This window comes from Myotis brandtii, unplaced genomic scaffold (genome assembly GCF_000412655.1).
Source record: "Myotis brandtii unplaced genomic scaffold, ASM41265v1 scaffold1643, whole genome shotgun sequence".
NCBI lineage: Eukaryota > Metazoa > Chordata > Mammalia > Chiroptera > Vespertilionidae > Myotis > Myotis brandtii.
The window spans coordinates 33,469-48,834 of record NW_005356017.1 but is presented as its reverse complement, the minus strand read 5'-3'; the positions used below and the strand labels follow the sequence as shown (position 1 = coordinate 48,834).

At 34.7% G+C, this 15,366-nt stretch overlaps 1 protein-coding gene across 5 annotated transcripts in view; it reads left to right on the top strand.

The window, feature by feature from the left end:
• Window positions 1–7,465, top strand: part of OXR1 (oxidation resistance 1) — a 279,534-nt gene extending 272,069 nt beyond the window's left edge. For all 5 annotated transcript variants that reach the window (XM_005862364.2, XM_005862366.2, XM_014536527.1 and 2 more), the window contains 3 exons: window positions 688–783; window positions 3,197–3,270; window positions 5,583–7,465. In XM_005862364.2, the coding sequence (XP_005862426.1) occupies window positions 688–783; window positions 3,197–3,270; window positions 5,583–5,718 (306 nt within the window). In that variant the 3' untranslated portion in view covers window positions 5,719–7,465. The remainder of the gene's footprint in view (window positions 1–687; window positions 784–3,196; window positions 3,271–5,582) is intronic.
• Window positions 7,466–15,366: the final 7,901 nt, after the last annotated feature.

Below are 15,366 nucleotides of genomic sequence, written 5' to 3'. Positions count from 1 at the left end.
TAGAGAGTTAGAAACATCGATGAGAGAGAAACATCGATCAGCTGCCTCCTGCACACCCCCCACCGGGGATGTGCCCGCAACCAAGGTACATGCCCTTGACCAGAATCGAACCCGGGACCCTTCAGTCCGCAGGCCAACGCTCTATCCACTGAGCCAAACCGGTCAGGGCCATTTATTCTTTTTTTAGGGTATCTGCTGTGTGTCTTGTACTGTGTAAGACAATGGCTTTTACAGGCCAAACACTTCAGATCCAAGGGCTGCCCTCATGGAGTTTACTGTCTGTTGAAGAGAAAGATAGTATACTTTTAGTTCTAGAGTGTTTACCTGTCCTAAAGGGCTTTTTCTCCCTGGGTGCTCCACCTGCAGCAGCATGCTATCCTTACTGTACACACATTGTGCATGTAAGTCATCCTGAAATGTGGGAGCCACTTTTTAAGATTATCTGTTTAATTGTTGTAATAAGCATCTTTTTAGATTTTAAAACTTGGAAAAATGGAGAAACTGATATGATTTGTACTTGGCATTAATGTGAATTATATAGCCACTGATCATGTTTCCCTTTGTTAGTGCAAATACATAAAACTATACTGGATTTCTTTTATTTATTTATTTATTTTTTGCATTTTACTTAAACATATATAATAGGATAATGCTTAATAAAACAATATGCTTTCTTTTTATCCTTAGGTTTTCGGTGCATTAGCAAGTGAGCCATTTAAAGTGAGTGATGGCTTCTATGGTACTGGAGAGACCTTTGTTTTTACCTTCCGTCCAGAGTTTGAGGTAAGGATGGTTATTCCAACATTCCATTTGTAAATAGATGCCATAATGAAAGGAACATGCACTTTGGAGTCTTGTGTACTTGCACTTGTCTCTCATCTCAGCCTTTTACTCACTGAAAATATCACTTTTTTATAATTTTGAGCTTCATTTTTTCTGTGGATAGAATGGGGACCATAAAGTGCATCAGAGTTGTTTAAAAATTAGATGAGAATCTGATATGTACAATACTTGGCCTGGTGCCAGACACACATTATTGCTATTCTGTGTATGAACTGCCATTGTGAAATTCCTAGAAACTTTTAATGACTAAGTAAGCATAATGATGTACATCTTGAAAACCTAAAAAATAAATTCTTTTTGTTTTATTCAAAAGTGATTACCCTTTTTTTTTTATAGTGGCTTGACTAACTTAAATTGAAAACATTCTAATGCCAATCAGACCTAAAATGTAAAGTTATACATGAATTTTAGTGAATGTGTGATTCTGTTTAAAACATTGAGTACAACCCTAGCATCTGAGGTACATTAAGGCTCAGCATGTCAAACCTTTCCTAAGAGATGAAATTATGATCTTGAAAAAAGGAATCAACAGATTTGTTTTAAAAAAATGAGTGGTCTCTATGAACAGTTTCTATAATGAACAAAATAGGAAGGATTTGATAAATAGAAACTTCCTTAACAGACTTGTCAGTTTCTATAATGAACAAAATAGGAAGGATTTGATAATACAATAGAAACTTCCTTAACAGACTTGCACTTAACTGGCTCATCAGATTAGCCAGTGTTTTCCATTCCCTTCACAAAACATATCAACGGATGCCTACACCTCACTGGAATCTATAGTTGTTACAGAAATTTTAAGATTCTGTGGTGCTTATTCTCAAAACTTGTAATGCTATTTCTACATGATAATTGTTATAATGTAATTAAATGTTATATAATTGAAAAAGTGAGTGCTAAGGTTTATCTTATTTAAACTATAATGAATTCTTTGGAAAATTTGGTAAGAGTAAGGTGCTAGAAACTGCTATTGTATTAAGTTTAGGTAAAACTCCCATGAAAGCTTAGAAAAAAATATTTAGGGATATTAACATCTAGAAGTTTTACCCTTGGATGTTTCAAGTATTTTTTATTTTCTCTCTGCTCTTTAAAGAAATTGAAATGGGAAATTATAAACGTGTCATGGGCATATATAAGAACTAGAGGCCCGGTGCACAAATTTGTGCACCAGTGGGGTCCCTCGGCCTGGCCTGCAGGATCGGGCTGAAACCGGCTCTCCAACATCCCCAGAGGGGTCCTGGATTGCGAAAGGGCGCAGGCCAGGCCGAAGGACCCCACCGGTGCGCAATTGGGACCAGGGAGGGATGCGGGAGGTTGGCCAGCCAGGAAGGGACTGTGGGAGGGCTCCAGGACGTATCCAGCCCGTTTTGCTCAGTCCCGATTGGCCAGACCCCAGCAGCAAGCTAACCTACTGGTTGGAACGTCTGCCCCTTGATGGTCAATGCATGTCATAGAAACCAGTCGACTGTCTGCCCCCTGGTGGTCAGTGCACATCATAGCGGCTGGTCAACTGTCTGCCTCCTGGTGGTCAGTGCAGGTCATAGTGAGCAGTTGAGTGGACCTAGCATATCATTAGCATATTATGCTTTGATTGGTTGAATGGAGGACTAGACACTTAGCATATTAGGCTTTTATTATATAGGATGACGAAAGTAAAATACATATCAAAGAAATTACCTTGGCCCTATATCAAAATCCTATATAATAAAAGGCTAATATGCAAATCAACCGAACAGCAGAACAACCAGTCGCTATGACGCGCACTGACCACCTGGGGGCAGATGCTCAACGCAGGAGCTGCCCCCTGGTGGTTAGTGCACTCCCACAGGAGGAGTGCCACTCAGCCAGAAGCCCTGAGCTGAGCTCATGGCTGGCAATCACAGTGGCGGTAGCGGGCCCCCCCCACCTTCTCCCCCCACCACCACCAGTGCACGAATTTCATGCACTGGGCTTCTAGTATTACAATATTATCAAATTAATGCATTTTTATGTTTAACGTTAAAAGTTAATGACATCCACATCAATGTTTTCAATTGATTTTCAATTGTGTTCAACTATTTTCATTAACCATTTAATTCTTAATACCTATATAGTCAGAAAAGAGAAGTATGTGTCAAGAGGTAAGGAATTGGAATTGAAGATTACGTTACATTAGAACATGTGCTTTTAAATTTAGTCATACAAACAGTGAAACCCAAAGCACCACAACTTCTGCCCAAACACTTTGTTCTTGTTCTAGTTTCTCTTACTATCCATCTAGGCTTTGTTAACTGTTTGGAGTTTAGGAGAATTAACTGTTTAGTGACCGTTTTTCATCTACATATTTAAAGCTTTTTTTTTTCCATTTATGTAGGTCTTTAAGTGGACAGGTGATAATATGTTTTTTATCAAAGGAGACATGGATTCCCTAGCTTTTGGTGGTGGAGGGTAAGTCTCCTGAACATTGTGCCATGAGATTTTTAAGAAATTTTATTTATATTACTTTTATTTGTGTTATTTATAAAATAAGTTATCTTTGGAAAGTTTGACATTAGAATCCGAATTTGTACATAATGTTTAAAAAAGTGTAATTTATTTGCAAGAAGGTGATTAAGTGTAGTATTTGAAACCATTGGTAGAATATTTGTTTATTCATTTTAAAATGCTGTTTAGTTCATTCCCTTTTTATTAAAACCCATCTGTTATTAGAGTACAATGACTCCTTAGTATTTGAAAAAGAAATATACTAATACTTTAGAACTTACCCAATTTTTAAATACTGTAGTGGTTTGTTACTTCTCCCAATGTACAAAAAAATGGTCCAGTTGTTTTCATGTTATTCTACCCTAGAGACTATTTGGACTGATATTTTAGGCAATAATAAAAAATGTTTTTGCAAAAAAATTTTAGTTATCCTTCCCACCCCAAGTTTTCAGGGTTGTTTTTTTTTTTTCTTATTTGTTTTGTTTTTAATAGTATGAGTCAATAAGTAATTTGATTTTTTTTAACTGTTGAAAGTATTACATATGTTCCCTTTTTCCCCCCATTGAACTCTTCTAGCCTGCCTCCTTCCCCCGCCCCAGGCCTTCACCGCCCTATTATCTGTGTCCATGGGTTATGCATATGTGCATACAAGGTCTTTAATTGATCTCTTCCTACACACCCTACCTCGCCTCTGAGGGGAAGGTCTGTCTGTTCGTGCTTCTATATCTCTGGATCTATTTTGCTTATCAGTAGTTTCTGCCAGAACTTGATTTTAATTAATTATACAACATGATTCCAGCAAACTAAACTAACCTTTGGCTAATTTAATAACAAATTAAGACAAGTTTACTGTCTTTGAAAAAGGAGAGTACAGGCTCAGAAAATGGTAGCTACAGGGACTTGATATTCCAGAATTCCAGACAGGAGCCCCAAAGAACTCAAAATCATGATGGTGATAGACTGACTGTCGGCTTTGGAGTCAGATAGACCCAGTTTAAATTCCAGCTTCAGCATACATTACAGGTGGTACCTTGAGCACCTCAAGTCTAACGTTTCCTGGCAGTGAATTAGAGATTGAACCCTTCATTTTAACCCCACATTTTATTTTAGATAATGTGGAACTTTATGCCTCTGAGCAACTCATGTTAAATACAAGGTGAGCAAAAATAGGTTTACAGTTGTTCATATGGTAATAATACAATAATAATAAATAATAACACAAGAATAAACTGTGTTTGGTCTACTCACAACTGTAAACCTACTTTTGCCCACCCTGTATTTCTCAGGAATTTCTCGCTGTTAAGCCAGAGGAGTCAGTAGTTTCACTTAATATGGTCTTCTGGTCTGGGCTGCAGAGGCCCAAATTTTTAAAGCTGTTCTTAACTTTGTACTGTGAAGATTTAGTTTGGTTGAGTTGTTGTTTTTCTTAACAATAGGTCATGTTGCAAACTGCCTAACCAGGTCAGGCATTGTGGTTTTGCATTCTTTTTTTTTTCTAGCATTATCCAAATTATACATTACTGAAAAATATTTTTCATCACTCATTTTTGGTTGACCTTGTTATGAAATAATTGACAGGAAAGATTATAAATATACCATTTGGAAAAGTAGGTTTACAGTCGTGAGTACACGAAACAGTTTATTCTGTTTTTTTTTTAATTTTTAAAATATTTTTATTGATTTCAGAAAGAGGAGGAGAGAGGGAGAGATAGAAACATTGATGAGAGAGAAGCATCAGTTGGCTGCCTCCTGCACAACCCCCTACTGGAGATTAAGCCCTCAACCCAGGCATGTGCTCTAAGAATCGAACCAGTGACCTCCTGGTGCATGGGTCCATCTCAACCACTGAGCCACACCGACCGGGCCAGAGTTTATTCTTATATGATTATCTATTAAGTATTGTATTACCTTAAATACAAACAGCTGTAAACCTATTTTTGCCCCAGCTTGTGTATTAAAACCGTAGAGCTAAAGAGAAACCCACAATATCAGGCAAAGAATAACAGAGCCATACTTGTCTCAAAAGTTAATTATATATGAAGTTAATTTTAGAGCTTCGTTTTATTTCTTGATCTCTATAGTAATAGGATTGTATAATTGGATATGAACTAGAGTTGTTGGATATTGAAATGTCTCATTTAAATTATTTTACAAGCTCTGCAATTATCATTTTACAACTCAAGGCATACATTTCCTGTTCAAAAGGGGGGAAAAAACTTGATTTTTTTTTTTTCAGTTATAAGAGATTATTGTTAAAACTATTTTATGTATTGCAGGGGAGAATTTGCCCTTTGGCTTGATGGAGATCTCTACCATGGAAGAAGCCATTCTTGTAAAACGTTTGGGAATAATACACTTTCTAAGAAGGAAGATTTCTTTATCCAAGACATTGAAATCTGGGCTTTTGAATAAATATAATGCTCTCTGTCTTAGCAGGATAATGGCCCAAACCTGACATGGATAAGCATTATTTGGAAAGTTCAAGAAGCAATACAATGTAACATATTACTCGTGCTTTAAAATTAGTCCATATCACCATTTATTACAGTTATAATTTTGGAATTTATTTTTAAAATCATGTTTTCTGTCCCAGAGTTCTTTAGGTTTAGACCATGGTATAGGTCCATGTAGTATAAAAGCTTGGGTTTTTGTCAGAATTATGGCAGCATTTTGATCATAGTGATGACCTTACCTACAATCCATGTTATCTCAGTCTCCTAAAAGGATGGTGCTCTTTTGTTGAACCTGTTTTGGTTTATTATTTTTAAAACTATATTGTTTAACTAGATCAGTCTAATTGGGGCATTGAGGGAGTGAAGACTAGATACTGTTATATCTATAAGGTTGGCACAGATGAATTTTGAACATGCTAAACTTAGTCATTCTTAAGAAGGAAAAAACACATGCCAAAATAATGCATACTTTATGGACCACTGAGTTCTAGTTCACACTACAACATTCTCTTCATTAATTTTGCAAATTCTCTCAATTTCATTTTAATAAAAATGAAATTTGAGGAGAATTCTGGTTGAAATAGACTGCAGTGTGCATGATCTGCAGGTTTGGGCATATGCTTTCATCATTGAATTAACTGATAAAGAATTATAAAATGACAAAGGAGAATGAGAACTTGATGATTCTACTGGATTTAATATATCAAGCAAGAAAATAGTCTACTTACATATTTATAGCTTAGCAGAGTATTATACATATAAAACTACAAAACAACTGCGTATTTCTTCAACATTTGTGTCAGGTATACTGTTTTATAGTTATGTTGTTTTAGCCTTATTGCACACCAACTCCCAAAATATAGGTTCCTGTTCAAAAGGAAAAAAAAACAACTTGATTTTTTTTTTTTTAGTTATTAGTTACCATTAGCATTTGCTGTTATAAAAGGGCAATGATAATAGTAGACAATTGTAACTCAGTAGACTTGTTGAATATGCAAACTTACTGTCAAGTGACCTCAAAAAAAAAAAGATAGAATATACTAGTAGTTCTTATCCTCTTTTGTAGGAAACCAATAATAAGCCATTATGGCAATAATTCATCAGTTAATTTCAAAGCTTCATGTTATGCAAACAAAATCCTGCTGTTATATATGTGACAGTGACTTTGTGCTGAAATTTCAGCTATTCCAGATAAACAGTGTATATTATCTTGTAAATTAATGTTTAAAGGTAGTTTTGTTCTTATAGAAAGTATGGATTGCCAGGTTGCTTATAGCACTTTAAATTATTCTAAAAATGAAATTATAAGCCAAATATGTTGGCTTAGTAGTTTTAGTTGTATAGCACTTAAATATATTTAGATCTTTTGAAAATTTAGATAATTATCTTAAAAAAGCATAATGCTAATGGAAAAGAAAATTTGATGTTCTATTTAATATGCTATTGCCGAATATGAATAGAAATGCAGGGCATCATTTTCTTGTCTATGTAAAGCTCTCTCATTATAACTTAATAGTATATAGATTAAGTGTTTACAAATAGGGAATTGTAAATAAATATATTGGGTTTCCCCCCATTTGGTCTTCCACAGCAGTATTATTGTCTTTGTGGAGTTGACTAATCCTAAAAAAAAATCCTGATTGGATTTCAATTACAATAAGGTCATAGTGGTGTATACCAAATAAAATTAAATATATAAATATAAATTTGAGTTTGGATTTATTGAAAAGCAATTTACTTTCATATTAAGAAATCTTTGATTAATCATATCCCTATCTTTTAGATATAAAAATGTTTCTAATGATGGAAGTGATGGTGGTGGTGATGGTGGTGGTGATGATTATAGTGGTGGTGATGACTTGTGATGGTGGTGCTGGTGGTGGTGGTGGTGGTGGTGGTGCTGGTAGTAGTGATAGAAGGATGCGTTCAAGTAAAGGGAGCAACACAGTTTTAAAAATGGGAAAGTAAGAACACTTGGCATGTGGAGAAGTGCAAATCATTTAATATTTTTAAATTATGTTGTTTTCTTTTATGAAGGGAAGTGCATAGCAAGGTATGACTAATGTCATAAAGAGGTTTGTTGTGTGCAGTGCCAAGAAATTAATTTTTTTAATCTTGTATGAGTAATTAAAAAATTTGAGTGGAGGAATCACATGATCAAATTTCCACTTCATGAAGATCTTTGAAAAACAGATTGGTAAAGAGAAAAACTGGAGACAAGTCCCATTGTAAAGACTAGAGGGGAAATATTGAAGCCTGAAGAAGACTAGTAACAATGGTAATTAAAGAAGGAGGCATGGATTAGAAAGATTTAGGATTAGAATAAACAGGATTTGGTTATTGGATGTCAGAAGAGTTAAGGAAAGCTGTCTGGTTTTTACTTAGAAACTGGGTATATTATTTGTCAAGTTGGGTGAGATACAGAAAGGAAAAAAAAGCAGGTGGGTTACTATGGACCTTGTGTTAGTATGATGTGAGAAATTGAATAGATTTTGGAGGGGGGATTTAATATTCTGTTCTGATGAAAAAAATTTTAAAGCAACAACATACAGGTAGATGTTGAAACCATATCCTATGTATGCTATACCTTTGAAGATTATAGACTGAATGAAAAGAGAGAAATCTTCAAATAGATTTTTGGGGTATAGAAACATTAAATGTTAGAAGAAAAGGCTCTCTGCTTACAGCACAGGAAGCTAGAAGAACAACAAATTAAACCTAATGAAAATAGAAGGTAAGACAAAATAAAGGTATGAGCAGAAATCAATAAAATTTAAAACAAATACATGAAACAAACAAATCTGAGAATAATAAAAGTGTAAATCTAGCCCTAACTGGTTTGGCTCAGTGGATAGAGCGTCGGCCTGCAGACTGAAGGGTCCCAGGTTTGATTCTGGTCAAGGGCATGTACCTTGGTTGCAGGTACATCCCTAGTGGGGGCCAGAAAATATGCCCAAAACTCTTCAGGAACTTCGTGCACATGAGAACGAGATCACCAAAGTGGGAAAATCTGTGTTCAATGGACTGAACCAGATGATCGTCATAGGTACAGATATTCTTATAACTCTAAGACCAGGATTCACGCTTTACCTTAAGACAGCGGTTCTCAGCCTGTGGGTCGCGTCCCCTTTGGCGGTCGAACGACCCTTTTACAGGGGTCGCCTAAGACCATACTGCATATCAGACATTTACATTACAATTCATAACAGTAGCAACATTACAGTTACGAAGTAGCAATGAAAATAATTTTATGGTTGGGTCACAGCATGAGGAACTGTATTTAAAGGGCCAGAAGGTTGAGAACCACTGCATAGAGCCTGTAGACATTAAAGAGATAGAGTATTGTAAATAATTTTGCATCAATAAACTTGACAATATAGATGAAGTGGAAAAATGTTTTAGAAAACAACATATTAAACCTGACCCAATATAAATTATAATTTTTACATTATAGAAATTGAGTCTTAAAGAAAAAGCCTTCCCACACACAAAAAAAACAAAAAACAAAAAACACAAAAAAAAACGACTCATGGTTCTACTGGGTAATTCTAAAACCATCAGTGTTAGATAAACAATTTCAAGGCACTGAGAAAAGGGAGAACTTCTTACTGTTTTCAAGCTAGCATTACCTAATACCAAAACTTAAGTCTGTAAAAAAAAATTCCAGAACAGTTTTATACCTATCAATAATTAAATGTAAATAGGTTAAATGCTCCAATCAAAAGACATAGGGTGGTTGAATGGATAAGAAGACATACATATGGATAAGAAAACAAGACCTATATATATGTCTCCATAGAGCTACCTCAGAATGAAAGATACAGGCTAAGAGTAAAGAGATGGAAAAAAAGATATTTTATGCAAGTAGAAAGGCAAAAAAAAGCTGGGGTAGCAATATTTATATCTGACAAAATGGACTTTAAAACAAAGGCTATAGTAAGACAAAGAAGGATACTACATAATGTTTTCTGAATTTTTTAAAAGATGACACAATGGAGAAGATTTTTTTTTCAATAAATGGCACTGAATTAATTGGATGTCTGTGGAATAAAAAAGTTAACCTATCACACCACATACAAAAATTAATTACAACTTATATATCCTAATGTGAACGGTAAAACAATAATGCTATTTTATTTAAAATATAGAAGAATAGCTTCATAATCTTAGGATACACATATTTCTTAAATGGAACACAAAATAAAGGAGAAAGTGATATGCTACATTACAATTTTAAGAGCTTTTTATCAAAAGATAAAAAGTTGAAAATCAACCAACAGAATGAAAGGTTTTTGTAATACACAGATCTAATGAAGGTCTCATACACAATGTATAAATGACTACAAAGAAGTTCAGAAGACTGGCAATTCCTAAGAATATTAAAATAGCCAATAAACGCTATCTTAAAAGGAAATGTGAAGTTAAAGTACTTTGGAATACTGTTTTGGAAGTATGTACTAAAGGTGAGCATTTGACCAGCAAATTTAATTTCTTAGTATGTACCTAACAGTAATGTATACATTTGTTTACGAAGAGATATGTACTAGAATGTTCATAGAACTATTTCCTTCCTTTTCTCCTTTCCCCAGAATCTCCCTTATTTCTCCACATACCCACTCACCTATTATTTTGCTGAGATTAATAACTCTCAAACCATATATATAAACATTTGCATGTATCTCCTAGAGACAAGGATATCCTTTTAGGTCCTTTAAGTATACAATTATCAAATTCGGGAAATGTAACATATCATTGAATATATAGTTCATTTTTAAATTTCACCGATGGTTCTAATATCCTTTAAAGCGTTATTTTTTTTTCTGATACATAATTCAATCCAAGATCCTTCATTGCATTTAATTCTATCTTCTTTATTTTCAACCTGGAAGAGTTCAGTGTGGGTTTATCTGAATTTTTCCTATATTTAAATTTAAGTTACGCATTTTTGGCAGCAAAACCACAGAAGTGATGTTCTGTCCTCTGCATCATATTAGGATTTATGTTTATCCCCTTATTGGTGAAAGCTTCCATTAGTTGATGAAGAAAGTGGTGCACCATGTTTCTCCACTGCTATCATGTTTCCTTTTGTAATAAGGAATGTGCAGGGAGGTACTTTGATATCATAGATACTCTATTTTTCACAATGTTCTTGGTATCTATTGAGGATTCTTATCTGAATTACTAAAATGGTTGTAAAATCATTTTTCTTTTATTCCCAGCACATTTATTATTTGGCATCTACTGTAAGGAAGAGTTTTCCTTTTTCCATCATTTAAGAATATCTATCATTGCCTGGCCAGAGTGGATCATCGGTTGGTTGAGTGTCCTGTGTACTGAAAGGTTACTGGTGTGATTCCTGGTCAGGGTACATATCTGGGTTGCAAGTTTGATCCTCTGTTGGGGCATGAATGGAAGGCAACCAATAGGTGTTTCTTCCTCCATCCTTCTTCCCTCTTTCCCTCCTCCCTCTCTCTAAGCATGTCCTTGGTTGAGGATTAAAAAAATAATAAAATGAGGTTAGTTTTTTAAAAAAAAACAATGTCCATTATTAGTATGACTAGTGGGCTCCTTTCCTTAATTCCAAGTCTTGAATAATCTATTTGTGCCCTAGAGTTAACCAATGGGAACCCCAATAGCTGGCTTCTGTGCATTTCTCCATGTCTTTGAACCTTGCTTGCTTCTGGTGCAACATGATGTTCCAAACTTAACTATACTTTGTGTAACCCCATCCTAGAATTAGTCATTTCTCCAAGTAGACATGTTTTCTCTTAAGGAGGATGGCATTTTGAAATCTGGATAGTAGCATGTTGCTGCTGGGGTGGCATTGCTTCTAGGGCCTCTCGGGAAACAGAGGTAGGAAATAAATGCACACATCACAAATGCACACCGATACTTCTAACCAGTTTAGCATTACAGATTCTTCCTCGTCTTTCCTCTCCATGTTTGTCTCTTCTCCCACACCGAGGACATCAGTATGCTTACTCATTTTCTTCATCTAAGACATAGTTTCAGAATTGTACACCCATACCCTCACAAACAAAATTAGATTTTAGCATTTCTTTGCAGCTTGTCTCAAGATTGTATTCAAAAGTTATGTATGTTTCTTTTTCCTTCCTGTGTGCTTATTTTAATCATTTGAAATAGAATTATGGTTATTATTTTTGTATTCAATTTTTATTTTTCCCATTCATTTGTTTAATTTTACTTTTTGTATATGTAACATTTAAAAGGTTCCAAAATCCAAATTCTACAGGACTTTTTTCTGTCTCTTTCAACTTATTTCCACCCATCCCTATTTTCAAAATGGAGGTTTTATATTCACCTAGTGGCCAGATTATTATGACCACCACGTCAGTACTTCGTTGGGCCACCTTTTGCCTTCAATACTGCGGCAATTCTTGGCATTGACTCCACAAGATATTGAAAGGTGATGCGAAGAATCTGACACCATGCCTGATGAATAGCACTGTCCAGTTCTGTGAGATTTGATGGTTGTGGAACCAGCTGCCTGATGGCTCTTTTAACTTCGTCCCACAAATGCTCAATTGGATTGAGATCTGATGATTGTGGGGGCCACCTAAGCAAGGTAAAGTCTCCCTCATGTTCTTGAAACCACTCCTGCACAATACGAGCACCGTGGCATGGCACATTGTCTTGTTGGAAGAAGCCATCTCCATTGGGATATGCCATCAACATGATAGGATGAACTTGATCAGCAATGATACTTAGGTATGTTGTGCTATTCATACGTTTATAATGATCTGGCCCTCTAGCAACTTCAGCGGGAAATTATAGCTAATTTGCCTACAAATGTCAGGGGGTCATAATAATCTGGCCACTCAGTGTATATATATGACATGTTCACACATATAATCCAGGGTGTGTATATATGTGTGTACAAAATCTAGTGTGTGTATACACACATGCTCTCTAAAAATAACTATTTCAGTTCTTAAAGATCTTCCTTTTTTAGAGCTGCATACATTATATGGATGTACCATATTTTATTCTATCATTTTCCCATATGTATTAGGTTCTTTGCAGTGACTTGCAATTAAAAATGCATTACACATACGTATTTTCATATTGTTTGAGTAGTATCTTAAGGGGAGTTTTAAAGAGTGAAATTTCTTGGTCAAAAAGTAAATGCTATGTAATCTTGTTAGATACTGACATGCCCTCAAAATCTAGGCATACATGTTATCAGTTAACCCTTGTTGGGATGATTGTCAACCACAGCATTCTGAAAACGTCTACAGTGGTTCTCAACCTTGGCTGCACATTAGAATCACCGGGGAATCTTTTTAAAATCCTGATTTCTGGGCCTCATCCTCCGGAAATTCTGTTTCTTTGTTATGGGGTGAGGCCACAACATTAGTAACAAAGAAACAGAATTTCTGGAGGATGGGGCCCAGAAATCAGGATTCTAAAAAGATTCCCAGGTGATTCTAATGTGCAGCCAAGGTTGAGAACCACTTCTCTAGACTAAGGTTAGGTCACATAGCACATTTATAAATTGTGTACTAAGAAATATCCTAGGTAATGGGAATGAAAATAAATATTCTAGGAATCCCACGGAATCATCTGCATTAAGAGGCCACTTTAGTATGGACCAGATGGTCTCTTGCTCCTTTTTATAATCCCCCAACAGAGTGACTTAAGAGAGAAAGTATAGCAGTTGTTCCCTGAGTCCCTGAAACACAAAATTCTAGTTTACCCAGAATTATTCCCACAGCACTTGATAGGTACACCTGTTGGTAATAGTAAAGAAGAAAACAACTTGAATTTGGGAAGGGAAAGGAAAAAGCAAAAAAGCAAACTAAGAATATAGGTCCAGCCTCATTTTTCAACTGTGGGGGAAGGAGGAAAACCCAAGCACAGAACTTCTCTCCTGTTGGTGTAAGTGGCCAGGGTGAACTTGAGAAGGAAGAAGTCATAAAACTTATAAACATTGAAAGGCCATCAAACATTTGGAGGTCCAGACAGAAGTGGTAAAATATAGTACATGTCAACAACCCAGAAACTCTTTAAATATCTTATGGAAAGTTTGGTAAAGGAAAATCCTGAAGATTTGGAAACCAATTATATAGGACCCATTATTGGAAGTTTAGAACTACCAATAGTAAAATGCCATTGATAGTATATTTTATTATAATTCTTTCATAGACTATTTTGGTGATTATGAAAATATGAGGACTTTCATTAGTTTGTTTGCCCTCTGAGTTCTACTTTTTTTTTCTCTCTCTCTAAAAGCCCTAAATTTTCCACTGGGTTTTTCTACCATGGGATTTTTAAGATAAAAATCTGTCCCATAGCAGTCATTTTCCTCAAAGGAAGCTAGTGTTCTAAACACAAGAACAGGAAATACAAGAAAATGTCTTTTGTTCTTGTACCATATCTTAGAATTTTGACATCAGTTCATGGTTATGATAGAAGTGTACATCCTACATGAAATTCTACTTAGGAATATTGGTCATTTGTTAAATTACAAATTATATTATTAAATTATATAAAAACAAATATACAAGCCCTCTTTAAGAAGTTATTGGAACTTTAATTTTAAAAGAATCATAAATGAAAATAACTAATTTCTATAGTAGTTTAATCCATATTTATAGTAAACCTAATACCTAACAATTATGAATTTATTATTTTGAGGTATCATAATTTGACATTAATTTCTATACTTAACACCAAACTGCTTTATAATTTAGTAATTTTTATTGAATTCAGTAAGAATTACAATCACATTTTTTCAGTTTGTTTTTATAATTATATAAAGAACATTAAATCTGATTGAGAAAAAAATGACAAATAGCTGTTTAGTGTCAAATATTTCTTTGGCATCATATTAAACTAACTTTTTCACTGTGGCAGGTCTAATATTGCTGTTTTATAATTTTCAGATATTTTATAAAGTTTGTTAGAGTATGAAGAAAAGGTACATAAACACTCTATTGTAGAATTTTCTGTACTACTACTTCATTATATGCTGACATAAATGTAAGCAGCATGACATTACAGTTTTGAGAAAAAATAAACTTCTCCAAGAAGTCCTCTGAGGGCAGTTAAATCTGATCTCTCATCTCTGTTTTACTTTTATAGCAAAAGTGAACATAACTGCCTTTCCTATTGGTTGGTTCCAAGACAACCAGTGATGTCTGTTTTCATGTGATTTGCACAAATGACAAAGATGCATGGCTAACTGTGGAAACCTATTAAATCATAAGAAGCCCACAGAGAAATTTGAACAATTTCATTACTTTATTTGAAATCTTAATTTTTTATTTGTGTGCCTATTTTGTAAGTGATACTATGATTAAAATAATAGTACAAAGTCAAGCTTCTTAGAAAAGTTTAAGATTTGCTTTGCCAAACTTAATGGAATTCTTTTTTTCCTGAAAAATGACATAATAATATGTACTGTTGATATGTACCTAAACTCAGCACTCTTCTTAGAGGTAGTAATTATTTCATTAAAGATCTATAATAATGTCTGCAATGAATAGCCAAATATTATTGCCTAAAAGGATAAGTAGAATTTCAAATGTTTGTGTGTGCTTTATCAAAAATCTTCAAACGTCCTCAGAAATAGAGTACCCAGAAG